Below are 22,912 nucleotides of genomic sequence, written 5' to 3' on the forward strand. Positions count from 1 at the left end.
GCTCCTGTCCCGCTGGTACAAAGTTCCGGCTGAATTGCATCGTTTTCTCCCCCAAATTTCCCCCCTTTGTTGGAGGTGCGGGGTCGAGGACGGCACCTATAGGCACATATGGTGGGACTGCGCTGATATCCGTCCTTTTTGGCAGGCTGTTGTGAAGGTCATTCAGGAGGTTATAGATCCCGACTGTGTGGCCTCTCCCCAGGGTCTCCTCTTACACCACACACACTCCTCCTTCACCTCTTATAAAAAATCATTGACCATACACCTGATTCAAGCGGCGAAGGCCATTATCCCCCGGTTCTGGAAAACCCGCGGCTCCCCCCACTATCTGCTTGGGTAGCGAGGGTTAACTTTCTGTCTCACATGGAGGACTTGGTGGCCTCTGCTCAGGGCCGTGAATATGCCAATGGGCTCAAATGGCTCCCATGGTCGACTTTCGTCTCCTCTCCTCGCGTAGTGGACCTTTATCTTTCGCACTAATTATGGCCGCCTCACGGTGTGGCTGGTGGGTCGATATTACTTTCGGGACTCTCCTAGTCTTCCGCCTTTGGGCCCTTGGGTCTGCGCTAATATACATTTTGTTTTCAGATGTGTTATTTCCCTGGAGCATGGTTATGTTTTTTCTTTTTTTTGTTTGTTCTTTTCCACTCACTGTTTATCTTGGAATAACGACATTGTAACATGTGTATTGCTATAATGTTTATTTTGATACTTTACTGCTCGCTGCATTGCTGCTGGGTCGTTCTGCGGTTACAGATAACGATGGCAAGGTCATTGTATCTCTGCCTATCGCAGTTTTTGATGTATTTTCTGGCGCTATTTGACCCGCATTTGTATGCTCCTTTGAAACTTTGTACTCATGTTGCCTTTGACCTACTTTGTACCGATATACTTGATATGTCCACTGTCATCTTATCATCTGCTTTGTCAAAAAGTATTTGATTCAAATAAAAAGAAAATCTGATTTAAAAAAAAAAACAAAAAAAAACAAATACTATAACGTAACTTGTGTTACTGCACAGGGCCGCTTAGACAGGCATAGACTGGGAATGAGTATGCTACAGATCAAGTAGGTACTTGGTGCTATCAGCCATCGGTTATTTGCCCGGTGTGCCTGATGACCAGTCTGACGAATACTGACATCTGAGTCATTGACAGGTTTTATGTGCAAATAAGTGCAAATAAGAAATCTTGCTCTAGAAATTTGTACAGTAAATGATTCTTTATATACAACGGGATTAATGCAATTGTATTCATTAAATCACTCTGTTAATGTAAAAGGAAGCCAATATAAAAAAATTCCAAAATTTTACGTGACATTTGCCTCTACACACTAGCAAGGCACATTGGCTACTAGTCCATTCAGCTTATACGGGATAGATTTAGGCTATCCGGGGTTAGCCTCACCCCTTATCTCACTTTTCCCACCATAAGCATTTAGAATTATTTTCGGAAACAATTAAAGTAAGATGCTTCCCGACCCTCCTGAGACCTCTGAGCTGCAGGCTGACCATAACCATTACGATCCGCAATGATCAATCAAATTATTATTTTTTTAAAATAGTTAAAGAATAAATAAAAATTTAATAAAAATAATAAAGACTCCAGTGATGTCACCATGACGAAAACAGGTTCCCAAATTACACAAAAAAAACCCTTTCTTGCCTCCAAAGTACAAAATAAGAATAAATAGTGTAGAATGTAAGTGAGCGTTTACACCCTATAAAATAGCAATACACTATAAATATTGGAATCTATTTAACAGAATTTTTCATTAGCTTTTGTAGATGAAAAAAAGAATTGAACATTATTACATATCTCACGTTTGTCATACCAGCTAACTATTTGTTTCTACATTATGTCCGCTGTTATGTACAGTGTGGCGCCCAGGTGTATTTTGTTTTGGTATTCAATGTCTTCTTTTTTTATGTCATTTGTGTTAATATTGTGTTTGTTTTTTTTGCATTATATATGATAAAAGTAATGGTATCTAAAAAAAAAAGCTAATAAAAAATCAAAATATAATTTGTTTAGATACAGTAAATGAGAAAAAAATGCAGCTACCCAGAAGTTGTCCTTGTATGTGATCTGACTTTTGTTCCTACTGATTGGCTGCTTGAAACAGCCAATCAGTGCTAGAAGAATGTTCCCATTAAAGTCAAAAGGAACGCTTGTGAAGCATGGTCACGGGTATCTGAGCCCCGTCCCCTAGCGTTTTTTAGGTAGTTTCACTTTTGTGTTTTGACTCTTAATAGAAGTGATATGGACTTCACTGAATGGGATGCTGGGAATGCCAATAGAGTTGCAATTTGACAACTGAACACTTTTCTGCGTATATTGTGTTTCACACTCACATGTTGGTGTCTGCTGTGTTTTTCAGACGATCAGGGAGCAATCTCAGCAGTGCTAGCGGAGGACATCCAGATGATTGGCATCTAGAAGACAATGTGAGTTGATATATAATTCCACTGGCATAGAACATGTGCCAGATTCGGCAAGTAAGCAGGTACTTAAAGGACTGGTTAATTTTAGTCTGTTCTGTCACCAATATTAAAAAACACAATACTGTGCAATGCTGTAGCTATATATATACGGTCCATGTAGATTCTTTTATTGACACATTATGCCCTTCTGTATGTTTTTAAGGTAATCCAGTATGGATTGTTTAACCAGTATATTACCACAGTGGTGCAATTAGGTTGTTGCCTTGGGATTTATCCATACTATTGTTTGTGATTCTCGAATAACACCAAAAATGCAGGTCTTCAGTTTCTCCAAACCTTTGCTCTTCTGAGGAGATCCTGAAAACGCTCACTGTTTCATTTGTCTGCTGACATTTGTACAAAGTTGGACTTAAGTCTGCTCATGTTTACCAGTTCCATTATTATCAGTAATTCAACACAAATACTCAATTCAGTTAAGACACAATGTATGAAATCAGATGCCAGTGACTGTGAAGCATTGCAGCTGGTTCCACCATAAACTCATAATAACCTGACCTTCAGTGTCCGATCTAGACCTGCTATTTGCAATTGTCCATATCTTGTGACATATATCTATTTAGACTTTTTTTTAGCTACACAGTTTGTGACGTAGCATGGAACTCAGTTGAGTGTTTCATTATATCTGTGGTCCTTATACTTAGCTTATCTCTTCCAGGTATTTCATAGTTCGCATGACGGCAACTACTATGATTCAAAACGCAAAGACCTCCTACCCAAAAGAAGGAGAAGAACGCGTATTCCAGACAAACCAAACTACAGCCTTAATCTTTGGAGCATAATGAAAAACTGCATTGGCAAAGAATTATCCAAGATTCCTATGCCTGTACGTGAGTTTGGTTTCTGGAGTTATATAAGAGCTCCATTCTAAGAGTTAAATATGACAAATAAGTCACAAGCAACATAAAATACACTTATTTCACTAGACATGTCTAAAAAAAATCTTGATCTGAATTCAATGTGTTCAAAGTCTTGATGTATTTTAAAAGCTGACTATATGGGCCTACCGGTTATATGCTACAGCCTTCAGAGCGTCAGTGTGCCATGTGAGCATTAGGCCACGTGGTTGCGTGTACCTGTCTTGTGTAATTAACTAAGCTGTTTGCCACGATAATGCTTATGTAAGGATATGAATTATAGGAGTATATCTTTTTTGCAATAGGCTGGGTGCTGGTATCATCAGTATCCACTGTCCCAGGCACTCGGTTAAACTGAGCTGCCTCTTCAACCTCTTTCAGCAATTGAAGGTTGGTGGGCTAGAGGGTGACCTGTGGCCTGCGATGTTGAGCCACCCCTTCCATTTGACGATTTGCAGGCAGTCGGGCCAGTGTTTTATAATTGCCCCCTTTGCCCTCCAGAGCCTATGGGGCCCGTCAGTGAGCACACTTCCACACTTGTTATGTAGGGTTATGTAACTATTATCCTGACTAAACTAGCCTACACAGTGCAGCTACAGCTATACAGCTGATGGTGACACACAAGCCTTCCCAGAGCCCAGATCCCTAGGCAAATGCCTAGTGCGCTAAATTGGATCACCCAGGATGGTCAATCTTTACCTCCTTCTCCACAGGATGAGGTGACAATAGTTGAGATAAAAGTCTTTGATAATTAACCTGCTTACATTATGTCCCGCTGACACCACCTGCCTGGAACATCTGGTTGATCTCATACTTATCTTTCCCTGTAGGCCTAGCCCTGCATCTCCACCTACCCCTAGGTTACTACCCTAACACGGCCTTCCTGCTCCTCAACTTCTTCATCAGCTCTTCCTCCTCTGTCACACCCAATCCCACTCCCCAACTGCCTTGCTGCCACCATACTGAATATTAATGGTGGGCTGGATTTGCCACTTAATGTTGATTGCCTTAAACATACAGGGCTCAATTTTATTGTTTTTAAAACAAAAATAGGCAATTTACTTTAACTCCTCTCGTTTTTAACAATGTCAAGCAGATTCTCGATTATACCAGAAGAATAGCGTTCTAAATCCTATTTTAATTTAGCAGACTTACTGCATAGTAAAATGACACTAAGTACTGTAGAGAGAAGATGATTATGTAACAGATAATCATTTAAGCAAAAATATATGTGACATTTCAGCTTTTGAAGGTTGGATGAGAAGTGATCAGCCCTGTGCATTAGGCTGTATGCTCTAAGCCAGATGTCCTAATGGGAGGAAACATTTTCTGTTCATGTGTCTGACCCTTTATTTTAAGTGATGGCACCTAAGTAGTCACATTGAATTAGGTGAAAGTGAGCATTTACTTGGTCTGTGGCAGGAATACACCCTTCATTTTGTTGGATGTCACGCAATCTAAAGTGTCTTGAAATCTGAAGGGACAACTCAAATTAGGCATTTGCCTCATGCCATGAACGTGTGTTTATTGATGGCAATTTCAGTCCCACCATGAAGCCCTTCAAGAAATGAAAAGGTCCCCATAGTACTTTTCTATCTTTGCATTTTCAAGGACAGCTCCAGTGACTTCTGTAAAAATGGTTGTGGCTACACTGTTAAGTCACTGAGATAATCTCATTATTTTAACTGTACATTTTTCGGGGGCCAGTTAGGCTTTTCTTACAGAAAACTCTCCTGGGTTGGCCTTTCATAATACAAAGGATAATACAAAGTTTGCAGGAGTATGGCACTGGTGCCTTCTATCAGACTGGAGAAACAGAAGATGTTTTATTTCATAGCAAATCAAATGTATCCCCGCTGACGCAACTTACAACAAATTAGCAGATTTCTTTTAATGTGTCATTTCCATTTTGTGTCTGTACTCTATAGCTGTTACATTTTTCAATAGAATGCATTATTTAAAAATGTATTCAAACAGAAATCACAAAAATCATCCATGAAAGCTATTCCTTTCTGAAATAATCCATCTCAAATCTAGAAAAGGTAGCAAAGTAAACTAAAATGTTTTTTCACATTGCTCCAGCATATGGGACATTATATTAAATAAAAAAGCTAACAGTAATCTGCAGGGGAAAAAAAATGATGGAATGCGCAAGAATCAGTGTTGGTGCCAAGGCTTACAGCAGATATTGTCTATGAGGAATTTATGTCACAATGTATGTAATGAAATGTCTGTCACAACGCCTGTTGCTGGAGTTGGATTTAATTATACGACTGCATGCATTTTCGCAAACACAGAGGGTTTTTTATTTATTAGTATGGGGTGTTATTTGGAGTGCAATATTTTGTTGTTGGCCGACAGTCACAGGGAGCGGTAGCCCCTTCTGCCACATAACCAGGGCAGATCGGCTCCATAGGCTAGTTGGAAAGATTAGAGATCTCCTTTGTAAATGGTTCTAGCACAGCATCCATAGTGAAATTGCTACACGCCGCATGTCCTGAAAATGTACGCTAGGATAAGACCTCAAATCCCAGAGATCAACATACTTGGGAAGTGAAGATATTAAGAGAGCCAGCTTAATGATGTGATAACTCTGAATTGTTAGACAAATAACTACAGGCCAGATTACTGAACCTGGGAACTTTATGGCTCCGGCCACCTGGAGTCTTCCCTTGGGAGATGCAGGTTGTCCCGCTGATGTCGCGGGCGGCCCCACCGATGTCCGTAGGCATTCCCATTCATGAGACACACAGCTGTTTAACTGGGAAATGGGTGGGAAGTGGGACGCTGTCCTCCCAACCTGGAGTTTTCCAGTGGCAACCTGTAGACCCAGGCAAAACTCGGAGAGTCCCCAGGTATGCAGATAACTCTTAATTATAATTTAATCTGTCATCGGCACCCTTGCACCCACATGTCAAATGGCCCATGAAGAACATTTTTTTAGGCGGATTAGAGGCACGACTATCGCTTGGTGTTTTAGCAAGACTTTTTATATGCTGTATTGATGGCTGTTTAGGAGGTGTTTTCTTTAAGAAGAATATTGTATTTTACTTACAGTTTATTACATATAAGCACATTGTCTGCTGCTTGTGTACATTTTATTGTTAGCTTTAGGGCTGGGGAGATAAGATGGACAGACTGATTTGGGTCCGAATGAGGCACTACCCCTCTTATAGAGAGACACTTGTCTCAGACTAAATACAGGACAAAAATATTCTGACCTTACCTAAAGCCTGACCTTGACTTTTTTTTTTTTGGTCATTGCAAAATGTAGACGTACTGGAAATTGCCCTTGTTTTAAAATGAAAGGAAAATCTGAATGCCAAATCGACATGGTATCCATGTTACTGTAACAACAGCGTCACCGCTGTATCGTTTAGATTACATTACATGTACTTACTGCCAAACGTGTTTTAGCCTAAAGAACTAATCGCAGTATAATGCCAGTAAAATTGGCTCAAGTGCGTAAGGGCAAAATGCCAGTAAAGTTGCCTCTGGGGCATGACACTAGTTATCAATCAATTATATTCAATAGTGTATTTTACCCAATTAGATGTCAAGACCAAGGTTATTTTTTTGGTGTAGTATAGGGGAAAGTGTGTTTATGTACGTTCCCAAATTTTTCTCCCTGCTTCTCCTTATCTTGTAAGACTAAGGTCCATTCCAAGAGCAGAGTTTTTGTGACTTTGTTTTTCCAATATGTAAGGGAAGGAACGTTAGCATTTAGCCAATGGTCCAGAATAGATTTGATTGCTATTACAATTAAGTGATCTAGTAAGTTGATTTTATATTTCCCCTTAATGTGAAGAGCATCATATACTCCCATCAAAGATTCGACGGTAATAAGAAGAGGGCTGTGACCCTCCAAAAATTCTGAATCTTGGGACAGGTGAGCAAGCAATGCTCAAGATCGGCGGACTCTAATTTGCATTTACAGCACTGAACGATTTTAAGGGGAGACATTTTGGATAGTTGTTGAGGGGAGATATATGCCCTGTGGAGGAGCTTGGTGAGAGTATCTTGAAACCAGGAAGTCTGTAAGTTTTTGAATCAATGTGTGTATGCTTGTAACATATTGTGGGGGGGGGGTACTTTACTGTTTTTAAACAAAGTAATGGACAAATTTAGAAATAAATCTTGCACAATGTGTATATGTAGTTTAGTCAGGTCTAGTGGAGGTTAGGTCAAAGTTTTGATGTTCTGAAATGTGGTTTCAATGTAACATTTTCTGTGCATTCATATCAGCAGCGTAACTACAGGGGTTGTAGCAGTTGCAACCACTACAGGGCCTGTCTCTCTAGGGGGACTGGGGCAACCCCTACACCACTTGTTCCGGTATCCTCTGACCGGTCAACAATTGTTCAGAAAGGGCCCTTCCGACCTGGTCCAGGTTGGGATGGTCATTTCCAAACACTGTGTGAGCATCCAGACAGAATGCTGCTGGAGAGGTAGGCAGGGGCAGGAGTGGGTATGTATGTTTGTATGCATATATATATGTATGTATATGAGCATGAATGTGCATGGATAAGTGTATGTGAGCATGAATATGATGACACAGACCTGCTGTTTGTGCAAAGGGACCTGCTGCTTGGGGGCAAAGGTGGCAATGTTGCTTAGTGACGTCGGGGGACCCCTGGGGAATTGTTGCACCTGTGGTTTCTAGTTACGACCCTGATTCGTATGGTCTTACGCCTATTCAATTCATGTTTAAAATCCCTTACTCTATTGGCCTGTACCCCTTCTGCTGAAAGGCTGTTTCATTTATCAACCCACCTCGATCCCACCACCAATATGATAATGTACAAATGTATTTACCAGTATGAATAGTACTCACTCGTATATTATCATTGTAAACACACATGATAAAGAACAATTATTCATGGCTTCTCTGTGCCACTCTTATGATTTCATAAATGTAATTGACAAAAGTTCCTTACAGAAAAGGAGCTTCACCTTGTGAGGTCACATCTTGTATCATCTTCCAAAGGAACATGGAAATTATCAAAAGGGGTACTTGTTTACTGGAGAAGGTATTCATTTACTGTCCCGCTACTAATAAACAACAGATGCTCACAATATCTAGCTATGTCCATATGTCTGCAGATTTGTTAACAGCTTCTTAATAGCCCTTTGAGAATGTAAGGTTATGACTTAATCTATCATGTCGGTTTTGTTGTTAAAATATAAAACAATTTGGATCTTTTCTATCGTTCTGTGCTCATTTGGCTTCCTCCAGTCTAATCATAAATCCGAGCAATTTGCAAGTGAGTGGATTTATAGAAGTAGCCAATATAAACCAGTCTTTAATGTACATCTTATAACATGTTCAGATTGCAGTTGAGATTTATTTGCTGATCACGCTGTATCTAGGGTAACCTAAACCCACTTCCAGCTTGCAATGGTATGCTAGCTACATCCATCCACTCCCGACGTGAAGCATAGCATATAATAATCTATTTACAGCAAAAATGGCATAAATATTTTGTGTTCCTGCAAACTTTTACTTAACTGAGCAGTATACTTAGAGAGATTTTGAGGATAACACTGTGATACCCTCATACCCACCAAGCACTCTACCTCTACAAGGGACATCGGGGAGATTGGGTCTCCAACACAGGGACCCCCGCGTGGTTCACATATGGCCTGAATATAAATAAAAGATAATAACAATTTTTACTTTCCTCTGTTGTAATGGAGATATTGAATCAGCTGTCGCTTTATACCATAGAATGTATTGAGTACCATCTGGATACAGTGGTTAGATCTGTGCTTATCTTGCATTGTGTGATAGTATTCCTTTATCCACACACGCTTCTAAATATTTTTGCCTTGATTTAATAATAATTCTCACTGGTTGAACAAACCAGCGTCTTTCTCAAAGATTGCAAGCCATTTGTCCCTAGAGGTGGCCTGATATCTTGAATGTGCTGAAATGCACCCCGCAGAGAACTCAAAGACTGGCTCTGTAAATACTGTTATTAACGTCATCTATTCTTTGTGTGTTTGGAAGGAAAATTATTGTGACTGATGCTACTTTATTTGAAGCACAAATATTGTTCCCTGCTATCCGCCGTTTGCTGCTCCTACGGGAGGAGAGCTTCCCAGTCGAAATGGCTTAGTGTTCGGTAAAGCTTTGCACAAGCCGCTTTGTTAACCACACAGAGATTAGCGCGCTAAAGGCACGATTAACGGCCCCTGACACTTCCACTAAAGAGGAATGCATATAATACTATGTGAGTTCTTTAAAGTGTATTCATCAAAAGCAAAAAGCACGACTTACCTAAGTTGAAGCTGCAGTCCTGAAACTGCAGCTGCCTTGGTCCTTCATGTCTTTTTCTTACCACTGATTGGCTGCTTGAAATCAGTGGGAGCACTTTCCATACATTGGGGTTTGAACCCCCTACCTGCTGCATTTACTGAACCAGTGCGGGAGTTGATTGGCAGTAAGTATATCACATACATGGGGATTTGTTTAACCAAAAGGGGGCACATAGGTAGGCGATGAGGAAGGGCAAATGCATATAGGAAGGGGACACCACAAAAATCTTTAGGGACCACACACCTTTGACATGCATGAACGTGCATTTGTTGTCTGGTGTGTCCCTTTTGTGGCATAGAATATACAAATACAGCTCCCAGGTCTTTTATTAAGTTGACAGCATTACACAGATAACGTATCTGTACTCTCATAAAGAACAAATCATTAAGATGCACGATATATATTATATGCTGAAAGAAGGTTTTAAAACGTGTCACTTTAAAAACTGAGGATTTATTCACTAAACCATGTGAGGTTAGGAGAGACGAACCATTTCAATTTCATGACTTTACTATACATTATTAAGGGATAACCCCTGTTAGAAACACTGACTTGGCAGCCTCATCTAATAAACTATGCATTACATGGGGCCACAAAGTCACTGCACGGTAATGAATCCCCGGTCCGTAAAAGAGACACCCCAGTCATCAGATTCACTTGAATCCATATAATTGCTAAATTTAGTTCCCTTTCAATAATTTTTGCCTTTGCAAACGCATGGAAATGAATCAGAATCAGCCTCCTTGCCCTCAAGCTCGTTGTCTTGCAGGATATATGCGGCTCTTGCTTACCAGCGTGTTCTTTATTGGCGGGCTGTTTACGAGCCATATCCCTCTACCACAAGGGCTTGGTGTGGGTGGAAAATGTTTTTTGTTTTTTTTTAACTGAAACAAGGAACAACGCTGCCATCTACGCCTGTGCCTGTCAGTATGGCCCTAAGCTTTGTCACACTGCTATTATATCCTATATAGTGTGATCCTAAGAATTGCACAGTACCACCCAAAATAGAGCAGATCCAGCATCACGTGCATGTGGTCCCAACAACGAACAAAACTGGGGACACACTCCAGCAAAACATCTTACACTGCGAATTCTGTACAGTTAGATATCCATTGGGAATATACCATAGCCATGTCGGTTAAACACAATTTCCTTATGTGTTTTCTATGGACAGGGAAATCAAAACACTTTATTTATGATGAAGATGTCTTTGCATATTTTTCCCCTTAACAGCTGCCTGGCACTGGGAAGACATGGCTTTAAATTGATCAATACAGTGTGAGACAAGGAGATGAATGTCATTCAGTTGAGTCATGAGCCAGAGAGGCAGATGTGTTACATTTTCCAGTTAGAATTTAATAAGTTGCTATTTTTAGTCCCCCCCAGTGGCTCCAGATGGAGGATTAAAGCTGTGATGACATTAAAGATACACGCCAACCAGCATATGCACTTTAATACGTACGTTAGCGTATACTCTACGTTCCTCCATTACTCTATATTTCATTTATATGCACATAGGAATTCATCGTAATCCTTTGTGTGCGTTGGCACTGGTTCCTTGGCTCCAGCTTCTTGGCTTTTAGGAGATGCATTCGTCTGAATGCATCTCCTGTATAACCAGCGCACAACATGCGCACGACATGCGCACATACTCACTGCCAGGGGCAGGACAGGTATTAGCCCTAAAAAAAACCAACCATTTTGTTTCCATATTGTAACACTATTATGATGTTTCACTGCCGGCAGATCCCTGGCAGTTGTGCGTTTAATATTCATGCATTTAGGGGTTTTTTTTAAACCAGGCTGTAATTTCTTGTTCGTTTTCCATTGTAGGTGAATTTTAATGAACCGCTCTCCATGCTTCAGAGACTCACTGAGGACCTCGAGTACCACGAACTGCTGGACAAAGCAGTGAAGTGTGAGAACTCCATAGAGCAGATGTGTTTTGTGGCAGCTTTCTCTGTGTCTTCCTATTCCACCACAGTCCACCGGACAGCAAAACCATTTAATCCATTACTAGGGGAAACATTCGAACTTGACCGACTAGAGGATTTAGGGTACAGGTCCTTATGTGAGCAGGTAAGTGAATCATAGATGTTCACAATTTTCTTCCCTTTTATTGTGGGGCAACAAGTAGTTGATAGGCCTAACCAAACCATACACAAGTAGCACTTACATATGACTAAGTTTTGATAGTAGTAATTACAATAATGGATAAAACATTTTTAGGAGGTTTCTATGTGTGGTAATGGAGCACTTAGGTAGTTTTCAGACTTTAGGGAATTGGTAACTTGTAGATGGTATAGAACGTTATTTAGTGGTAAAGGTGAACGTTGAAACTCCAGACATTTTAGAATAGCAATGACAGGAAAATCCATCCCCCAAACAGTTAATAAGAGGGCCAGTGGGATACCAGATAGGGACGTGCTTCTAATGATACCTTGTTCTTTTTAGCGGTGTGAACTTCTGACTATACACTAGTCAGAAAGTTGGAAAGTGAGATATGTCGTATCAGATATGTGGCCGGCATGAAAACATGCCTTACACAAGCACTTTGTATACCTGGTTCTGGCAAACCTTGATTACTTGAATTGTATATTATACTTAAACATTGCGTTTTGGCGTTATGATTAAATGCCTAATCATGGCATGCTAAATTAACCTTTTCATCAAATGCTATTGCCCAACAAATATATAATGCTGTAAATATAGATTATGAGAATTGTCATTGCTTCCAATGAAACAAGAGAATTTGGACAGACTGATCTTTCTGCAGCCAGCGTACATCAGATCTGGTGCCAGCTGTCTAAAAGCTCAGGAAGTCACACCGAAAACAAGTATTTGCATTAATCACATTTGAGGAGCTGTTAGAAAACTGATTGAAAATTAGTTATGAGCCAGATGTCTAAAGCTCAGGTAAACATGCCAAACTGTTTAATTAAGGTACATCGCTTACTGGTGGCCGATTGCAGCCCCAGGATGCTTTTTCACTTATGGTAATATAGAAGCCATTTGGAAAATCATACCACTAAATAAATTGGTTTTGATTATGGTTAACAATGTAGCACAAGCTGTAGCAAAAAAAAATAAGAAAATTGTCTTTCACTTGCAATTTAAGATTTTTCAGTTGACAACGGATAATCTATCTTAATCTATTTTATTGAGTGCCGGGATTTACTCAGAAAACATTTATTTAGATATTAATTAGTACGTGTTAATATATACTTATATAGTATAGGACTTTAGTGATGAGCAGTATAGAAGACACAGATTATATGATACCCAAATACATCATGTAGATACCAAACTAGTGATTAAAATGACATCATCAATTTCTCCAATGAAGTGCCCAACATGACAACAGAGATCACGTATTTTATATGTATATGTATGGCTCAGTGTTTACGGAATGTATTGCGTAACATGGAACGTCTTCTCCTGTTTTCCAGGTCAGTCACCACCCCCCAGCAGCAGCTCATCATGTCTACTCAAAGAACGGGTGGACCTTGTGGCAGGAAATCACCATTGCCAGTAAATTCAGGGGCAAATATCTATCCATAATGCCACTGGGTAAGAATAAAGATGTAAAAACAGATATTTGAAAATGTATATGTAGTCTGGTTTGATCCACCTGGTTTATATTCACCCGTAGTGTAGCCATTGGTGATTTTAAAGTATATAAAGTCCATAGAAACATCTAAACTTAGAATTTGATGGCAAATAGGAACTGTTCGGTCCATCTAGTCTGTCTATTTTACCTGTGGTCAAGGCTCAAACCTTAATCAGTCATTGCATGTTTAAAGTCTTTCACTGTATTAGCCTATTACTATTTCTACTGGGAAGCTGTTCCATTTATCTACCCCTATCTAAGTAAAGTAAAGCTTCCTTCCATTACATCTAAACCTTTGACCCTCTCGGTTAATCTTAACATTGTGATTTGATGGCACGTTTAAGGTGTGCAGTCACTTGTGATGTTGACGCAATTAAGCAATCTGCTCGTTGTCCAGAACAGGAGAACCACCACGGGCTTTCTCTATCATTGATTAATCATTGACCAATACCAGAGGTTCAATCATCAATCTGCCATACCATTCAAATGTATTATATGTCCTGTGATGCTGTCTAAGAGGTCATTTTGAATGTCTCCAAGTGTTTTAAATCTGGCATGTCTATGTGTTTGTCCTGACAGGTGACATCCATTTGGAGTTTCATTCTAGTGGCAATCACTACGTGTGGAGAAAAGTCACCTCCACAGTGCACAATATCATCGTGGGAAAGCTCTGGATTGACCAGGTCGGTGCCATAAAACTATTATTCCTGACTCGTCACTCACAATATCTAAGTTATAATTATAGCAGTAAGACAGTTACTTGAGTTACTAAAAAATTCCATAAGGAACATGTTCTAAGCACACTACACATGTATGTTTATGTTTTTGGGTTAGTTGGGTTAATCTAATACATAAAGCACCCACATATAGAGAGTACAGGCTACTTGTACCTGAAGTGCTACCCATTGGAGCACCCACTGGAAACCCTTGAAAGTAAAATATTTATGTGAAGGTAGTTGGACTTAATTACTTAAAAAATAGGATTCTATTAACTTACCATTGATGTCTAGAGTTTGAGGAATGCTCATCATGATTAAGTTTCTGTCTTTGTATTGAACTTAATGGCACCTCACCTGTGAAGCTTAATTTCAAAGAAAAGGACCCGAGGTGCTGTGTCCCTTGCCGAGTCCCAGAGTTCGTTGGAACTGGCCCTGTGAACAATTACACATTACATTACATTATACGGGGTTATTTTTGGCAATTGTTATTTATGTACCAAAATTAACATAATTGGAATTTCTGTGGGAGAGACCTGAAAAAAAAGATGAGGCAGAAAAGAACCCCTTTTGTGTGATTTACAAGTAATTATGCCAATTATTTCAAAATTAATACAAAAGTAAATTGGTGTACAAGTATATAATGTCATGGTTGAAAATAACACATTTCTGGAACTTGGCCCAGTCATCCAGTCTGTATTGCTGTTTCCTCCGAAGCCATGCAGCTGGTTCTTGACATTTCGCTATGTAACTGTCGTGTCCAATTATCTTATAAGGGGCATCAGCATAATAGAACTCAGAATCAAGAACACAACTATAATAAGGGCTTTGGTTACTGTCAGCATTAGTGTCTGGATATCTGCGTGTCTTCTGGAGTGGTTTAGTAACATGCTTTTTTATTATGAGAATGAAATATTCACATTTATCTCACCTTTCTCTCCAGTCCGGCGATATAGAGATTATCAACTATAAAACCAAGGACAAATGCCAAATGAAATTTACCCCATACAGCTACTTCTCCAGGGACATTGCAAGAAAGGTAGACGGGCAATAAGTGTCTTGCATGCACAGTGTGTTTGTCCTATTGCTGCTGAAGGCTTGTTACACTTAATGTTTTGAGGTTTATTCACTAAAGGGAGAGTTGACAGACCAGTTTGCAGGAGAGTTGTGCCTTGGCTGTACTAAATATCATGAAGCACCAACACCAGTGAGCTTTGGCTGCAGAAGATGTATAATGCATAGTTAAATCATAGAAAAATATTTTCCCAATGACTTATGCATTATACAGGACCAGCACAGCTCCTTATTGCTGGAGAAACCTGGAAAGGTTGCCCCTTCCTAATCAAAATAGGGAACTGGAATGTGTTTTTAATATATCAAATAACCTTGCGTTATTTTTTCCTTTATCAGAAACACGGATAAGAAGTATCATGTTATTTCATGTTGTTCATTTTGAATGGGCGTTAATTGCCTTCACATTCACTTGCTGTTCAGGTTAGCAGTCTGCTTCCAAAAGGGTCACCTTAATGATCACGAAACACAGCTTTTTAACATGAAATGAAATTCACATTCTGCAGCATCACCATTTTAGTGTTTGGGGAGCCTGCCATCATGTATTTATGCTTTCCTTGTGTAGCGTGTGCTAAATTAAAATACTAAATCACTTTTCTTTAAGTGTCAATGCTCAGGAAATATAGTTGGTTGGTTATGAAGGCAGCCTTGTGCTCTGTTGCTTTAATATACTTTCTTGGTAAGACGCATGATAAATCAACTGCAGTAGGCACTTAAACATCAATTCTGTAATACAGTAAAATGCAAGAGCTTTAGTAATGCACATCAATAGCACCCCTGCTCTCTGAACAATACAGTATATTGGATAAAAGAGCAGAACGTGTAGACATACTGTATGCACAGTGGCCATGTTTGGATCTACTGTGTGTGCAAGAGGTTACAGGACTATATTAAGAAGAATAGGGAAGCAGACACAATCGGAAAGAATGACTTTATCGGTGAGGAAAATGTTTCAAATTTACTGCTGTATGCTTAGCTCGGCATAATTGTCAATCCAATTGAGGTGCATTTATAGTGAGAAATGTATGATGTTGAGTGTTGCTCCTGGGTTGATTTTATTTAATACCCTTAAAGCTACCCTTTTTATACAGCGCCCCTGAATGTACATGAAAGACACAAGGGTCAATTGAGGGTTTAGTGGCAACACCTAAGCGTGTTCTGCTGATTCTGAGAATGTGAGAGGAGCCATAAATATGTTTGCATGACTTCCCGTCATGGCCTAACCTAGAAAATGCCAAACTGTGTTGCTCAACTAGGTAAACACTTAAATCATGTTTGGGACATATATTAGTAGTACTCATCTTTAACAAAACCGAATATGAACCTGGTGGAAGATGAACTCGATGAAATTTTCTCAATTTCAACGCTTGCCCTATCAGGAAATCAGTGCTAGTCTCATTCTTACCACATATCTAAATGAAGGAATGAGGCTCCTTAGTAAGGTCTCATAAGGTGTGACAATGCTTGCTTGTGTATTGTTACAGGTCACTGGAGTGGTGTCAGATTCAAATGGAAAAGCACATTATGTTCTATCAGGGACCTGGGATGAAAAGATGGAATGTGCGAAGATTGTTCAGAGCAGCCAGGGAAGCAGCAGTGCAGAAGGCAAGCAAAAAATGGTCTATCAAACACTTCCTCCAAAGATCCTGTGGAAGAAATACCCTTTGCCGTAAGTGTCCCTGATGTATGTTCCTAAAAGGTGAACCTCATTCATGCAAAAATATAGAGATTCTAATTAATCGAAAAATTATCCCTGACAAATGGGATCATTTGTCCCCCACTTGTCAGTGTCTCTAAAAATAAAATGTTTCACTAATCTCCAAGAGCATTGATATGTTAATTTCTCAAGCAAGCTGTGTCGAGAAGCCCCATGTCCTGTTGTGGATCTAAATGGCAATATCTTATAGGTTATTACACGTTTAAAGTCGCTGTTCACTTCTGCGTGGTTATACTGCAGCAAGGAAACATAAGGTGCCAATTTTGGCCAAACACAAGCTAGGGATATGATAAGAAATAACTACAGAAGTAATTAGAAGCATCAAGAACCCTTGAGGGATATTTATATCAGTACGTACCTTTCTTCTACTGCACCCTGACACTAAGTAATAAGGACTGTCCCTAGCAATAAGCAGCGTAGACGTTGAGTATGAGAAGAAGAACCACAAACACACAGCACACGCCGTACACCAAAGTAAATACTATGCTGGGAAAGACCAGCAGTCTTGGAACATGTGACTCCACACAACCTTGCTGTACGGCTGACATTAATGTAGCTATATCAGTGTTTTAGTAGATATCTATATGATATTTTACCCAGATTTGTCTTCCTGATTTCCGTTCAGTTATCTGGTGAAATATTTGTTCCATTAGGTACAGCGTTATATACTTGAAATGACTGCAAATAATGAAAAGTGACGTTTTTACTAATGATTATTCTAATCATTTATCTTGGTAAAAGGTATTCCTGGAGCAATATTGTTAACTGGAACTCCTCTTCTGTGTTCTTTTGTAGGGAAAATGCTGAGAACATGTACTATTTCTCGGAGCTTGCGCTTACCCTTAATGAACCCGGGGATAACGTTGCCCCCACTGACAGTCGACATCGGCCAGACCAGCGATTAATGGAGAATGGCAAATGGGATGAAGCCAATGTAGAGAAGCAGAGGCTGGAGGAGAAGCAGAGGGCTGTCCGCAGGCGGAGAGAGGCTGAAGCTGTGGAGGCATTGGAAGAAGGTAGATTAAATGGAACTGACATTAAGGGGATTTACAGTAACATAAATCTGTACCTGATACAATTAGCAATAACATTCAAATAATTATCGGCACATAAACTGGTATACTCGCTATATACTTTAATGTACTCCCAAGAGTAGGTCCAGAGTTTAATTATTTGATTTTGGCCAACAATCACCTTCTACTTATTTTAACTGAGCTGGAATTTTTTCTATAGCATTGACATTTTTATCATTCCAAATGATCAGGACGTCAACATTATGAAAGGGTTCATGTCAACAAGCCCTAGGGCTAACCAGCCACTCTCCGTACAGGGCACAGAGCAATCACATCTTACCCTAATGATTCACCCTACCACCAAGTTACAAGTAGCCTTATATGCTCATATGTAAGCATATGCACATTAAAAAAAGTACCATAAATGCCTTAAGTTGTCAACTTTTTCACCAAACCCTTGCTTCATATTCTGATAGTTGATATAGCATTGCTACAGTAGCTCTTACGTTAATATTGGGTTCATCAGATGCTTCATATTATAATCTACTTACAATATAAGTACCAAACACCCCAAACATCTTGTTCATGTCTAGCATGAGACTCTACACATATTTTGACATGATAATAAATATGTTAAGTGCAGTGTGAACCCTGTGCCTGGTCCTACACAGTTTCATGGTAGGACTGGGTACAAGCTATCCAGCTTTGGTGCTTTACAGCGGGGTCTGGCCAGGAATCTGGAGAATTTTAAGTTGGGATCTATGATTTGTGAAATGTACAGATAGATTGGCATGCATGATGTCTTGTACTATAGAGTCGTTTAACTCACGCATCTACGCAACTGAGGTCCAGCAGAAAAAAGAGAGAAGAACGAGAAATGAATGCGCCTGAGGAAATCTTGTTATACACACAGAAATGTTGTTTTTTAATCTCAGGAATCTCTTCCATATGAGTGAAATCAAATCCTGCTCATCGCAACACCTGCAAGCATTCTTAATTCATTATACACGTTTAGATTTCTTTCCATTTAGTAATATACAATGTATTGTTGTCTTTGCAGGTAATGATTACGAAGGCTATCAGCCACTTTGGTTCGAGAGGAAGGTTGACCCATATACTGGTGAGCTCATGTGCATTTACAAAGGAGGATACTGGGAAAGCAAAGAAAAACAAGACTGGACTCACTGTCCTGATATCTTCTGATCCATTGTGGGAAGAAGAGTTGACCGTACTCACCACTCTCCAGCCGTACTCGCGGGATACAGAGGAGATGAGGCAGCTCGCTGCTCAGGAGCAAGTGGTGACGGCTGACTTCCAATGTGAAAAAAAAAACAATGAAATAAAACACCAAAACATCTGCCAAAAGAAATCTGACAAATAATGGGGATTGGAAATCTATTTTCTAATGATAAAGGCTTTTGTTTTACTACAATAGAATTTTTAGCATCTATTAAGGATGGCAAAACAAGATTTGTTTCATTGCTGTTTTTGTTTTATATCTGCCTCTTTTATGCCTTTTTAATAATTATACTTTGCTTTAAGTCTGAACCAGTCCTTTAAACTACAATCCCAGATTTTGAGGGAAAACATGGGAAACTAAGGTACTCTTAGAAATCTTATTTATTTATGTATACTATATACACATATATATTCTCATTAACAAATCATAAAGCGTGGATTTAATAGATGGACATCAAAACCATGAACTTACATCCGAAGCAGGGTCTTTTATGCAGTATAATATAGCAAAAGGATCACAGCTGATGAAATGGTTTTATTTTCTAATTGGCTAATGCACTTTTAGTATCATATTTCCAAAGATGTGAGCCTGTATTTAGTAATTAGATGCTACTTCTGCCCACCAAACTCTCTAGAAATCTAAGGTTCATTCATGTGGGATGGGTGATGGTCTCTCATGGAACAGCACTGTTTGGTAAACATGGGCCATGAACAGATCTGTCCCGGAACCTGCGTGGAGTCAAAGGTGAAGAGAACATCAGCTTGCAGTCACGTTTTCAGAGGGAATGATGCCTGCATTGCATTGAGACATTTTCTGATGTTTTCGAGTTAGTGGCATCAAAATGTGTAAATCTTTTTCAAACGTTCCCAGAGAAACTTTGCCACTGGGGAGTCACTTAGCTGCGCAGTACTAAGTGCGATGATAGCCAGGTGAGCCAGACACAAATCTGACGTCTGGACCAGCCCAACTAAACGAGACTGGAGGAGTATGAGCCGGCTTTAGAGATTTTAATCCATAGGGAAGCTCTTGGGGGCTTTCCTCGTGTTCCAGATGAGTGCAGATCAACTTAGCGTAGCTCGATGAGCTGTTCACGGGGTCAGGCTCACCCCATCACCGGCCTGTTTGCCAATCTCTATTTGGAACTGACAACTCTCGCTAAAGGGAAAGTTGTCAGGATGACTTACTGGAATATTATTTTTTCCTTGATATCACTATACACCACGAAGGTCCAATTCAACTGGCTCCTGCTACAGGAAGAACTTGCACAGTCCTGTGTAATGCATAGTTAAATCAGCAACGCTCCTATAGTTATGCATTATCCAGGGTCAGCTTAGCCCTCCTTGTTGGAGAAACTTGCAAGTGTTGGGCTTTCATAATGACAGTGAAGTGAGGGAGTTGGTGCTTAGACCCCTATGTGTTGTATATGGTAAATATACCGCACTTATCGGCTACGTCTGTGAAAAGATCTTAAGACACATAAGTCGGTGAAGAGGCAGCAAACATGCTGTTGGGGGAGCTGAAGCATTTCATCTCCCTGATATCAATATGCTGAAGGGAAACTGTCTCTGGCCAAACAGTCAAATTGGTTATGCATAATGAACAGCGGGAAGTACGGCTGATTGAAGACATTAATGCAGGAAAACATAGCCAGGACTATCCCTTCATAACGCATAGTGAATTGCGTTAAAAACGTTCCTCATCTTACAGTTTAGTGACCAACCCACTAGAGATGCTATACAGGGAAACTGGCCTACGGTCCATAACTTTCATTCTAAATGACAATATCAACCCCCAAAGGTAATGTGGCCATGTTTAATTGGATTATATGCCGCTCTCATTAGTTTCCTTTTGTGAATATATTATTGTTATTATTATTGATGCATTCCCTATACCAGCGTTGGCTTCCAGGAACTTGCTAACACTTTGTATGATTTAAAAATGGTTTTATAGTGAGAAGAAAGATATGTCTGCACTTCTTATGTACGCCTTTTTATATAAGCAGTGTTATTTAGTTGTATTTCAGCCAAGAAAGTAGGTTGGTTTTATTGGGATTAGCTCATAAACTGATCTTTAGCACAAATAATCTCTTCTATATTATTTACCATCTGTCGGAGAGACCACAAATGTAGCCGTACCCCAGCAGTAGGCAACCTGCAGCTCAACAGTTGCTTGTGAACTACAAGTCTCATAATGCTGGGATTTGTAGTTCATCAGCAGTTTTAGTGTACTATACGGACCATTTTTTAACCTTCCCTTTACTATTAATTGTACTTTTATATCCTTTATACGTAATGTTGTACCGTATACAAATGTGCACAAAAAGGCTATACGATCTCCTATTTAATACTGATGGAAAAGATAGACATGGGGTTCTAGTAAGTAACTTAGCAGTGTAGATGGTAAAATACTGTCCTTGTTTGTAAAGGGGGCCAGCTCAGTATGACATGCAATGCAGATGATGTACTGCAGGTCCCTAAAGCTACCTACTTAATGATATTTGAGTGTCCAATCCATTAAGTGGCCCTTGCCTTTATTAAATGAAAATTGTGGAGCACCCATAGGTCTTTTTACATTCCTGTTCTAGCTGGATGTCAGTTGAGTTGCACAAGAGGTGCAAGGATATGGCAAACCATCCAGAAAATCAGTGGGATTAAACGTACGTTACTTCATTTATGTTGATCTTCATTACATTATATACAAGTAAACTTCATCTAAATAATAATAAACCAATACTTCGTAGTCCATAGAGCTTTTAGCATAGCAGTGTTGTATCCTTCAAACTGGTAAAGTCTGGCTCCAGTACTGCATTTTGACTGCATTTGGGGATGATCTACCAAACTGTGCTATTCCACCATCACCGATATCTCACAAAAGATAGAATAAGGAAGCAAAATAACCCTGGCGGATTGATATTTTCATTAGTCTATTTGTGGTATTTAGCGCTGGTTAGATATGACTGGTGCGTTGTTTAGGAACCTCTGAGTTCACAGTAGGGCTTTTTTCCACCAAAGCCGGAGATTCTTGAGAGAGAGTCGAGTTTTGTCTCACCAACTGCACCGTGCATTATGAAGAGTCAACCACAGCGAGCCTCGTTTGCCATATGTTCTGTATAGTTATATCAGTTATACTAAATAAATGATGTATTATGCAGGGTAAACTCCCCTCGTATGGGAAAGACTGGTCCAGGGAACATAGTGAAGTCTGCGTAGCAAACTCCCGATTTAGTGAATTTACCCGAGTTTGTTACTTGGCTATCTAAGGCCTGGTGTCTGCACAATATATTGTCTGCTTAGAACACTGAATAATTAACTGTGCCATTACTTCTGCACAGTGCCTTCCAAGCAACATATGACTCCTGTCTGTTGTAACTTATCCCAGGTATTTCATCTGCAGCTGCTACGATGGTGGGTTTTTAAAATAAAGCTTTAGCGTGAGCTGCAAGAGCATTAGAATATTAAAGCGAGAAGGGGAAGCAAGAGTTTTAGGATGTAACCATGCATCAAAAAGAGGGGATATGAAGATCCACTGGGCATCAAGGACCGAGATTGATATAAACACATATTGTATTCAGTAGAACTATTTTTCATTATATTCTAAAAGGTTTCATGTTGTGTAGCTCTCAGGGTGTACAAGTTAACATGTATTTAAGAGAAATAAAGTAAAGCTGTGGTCCCATTGCTGTGAAGTCTCAGTGAACAATGGGACTGAGGATATGGGGTCTGGTCTTATAGTATCAGGGGTGGGCGACTTGGTTCTCTGGGTTTTAATAAAGTATAACACTGAAAAGTGTCATGGTATTTTTTCAACAGCATGAGAGCCTCTTGTAACTTCCTCTTGGATTATATGATGCAACCAAAGGCTGGATGTC

The 22,912-nt window shown here is 39.7% G+C and overlaps 1 protein-coding gene across 1 annotated transcript in view; it reads left to right on the top strand.

The window, feature by feature from the left end:
- The window catches only part of OSBP2 (oxysterol binding protein 2), a 106,348-nt gene extending 87,175 nt beyond the window's left edge, over positions 1–19,173 (top strand). The window contains exons 6-14 of the mRNA XM_053454230.1: positions 2,381–2,447; positions 3,160–3,327; positions 11,511–11,756; positions 13,127–13,247; positions 13,867–13,970; positions 14,947–15,042; positions 16,559–16,743; positions 17,587–17,807; positions 18,865–19,173. Of these exons, the coding sequence (XP_053310205.1) occupies positions 2,381–2,447; positions 3,160–3,327; positions 11,511–11,756; positions 13,127–13,247; positions 13,867–13,970; positions 14,947–15,042; positions 16,559–16,743; positions 17,587–17,807; positions 18,865–19,007 (1,351 nt within the window). The 3' untranslated portion in view covers positions 19,008–19,173. The remainder of the gene's footprint in view (positions 1–2,380; positions 2,448–3,159; positions 3,328–11,510; positions 11,757–13,126; positions 13,248–13,866; positions 13,971–14,946; positions 15,043–16,558; positions 16,744–17,586; positions 17,808–18,864) is intronic.
- Positions 19,174–22,912: the final 3,739 nt, after the last annotated feature.

This window comes from Spea bombifrons, chromosome 1, assembly GCF_027358695.1.
Source record: "Spea bombifrons isolate aSpeBom1 chromosome 1, aSpeBom1.2.pri, whole genome shotgun sequence".
Taxonomy (NCBI): domain Eukaryota; kingdom Metazoa; phylum Chordata; class Amphibia; order Anura; family Pelobatidae; genus Spea; species Spea bombifrons.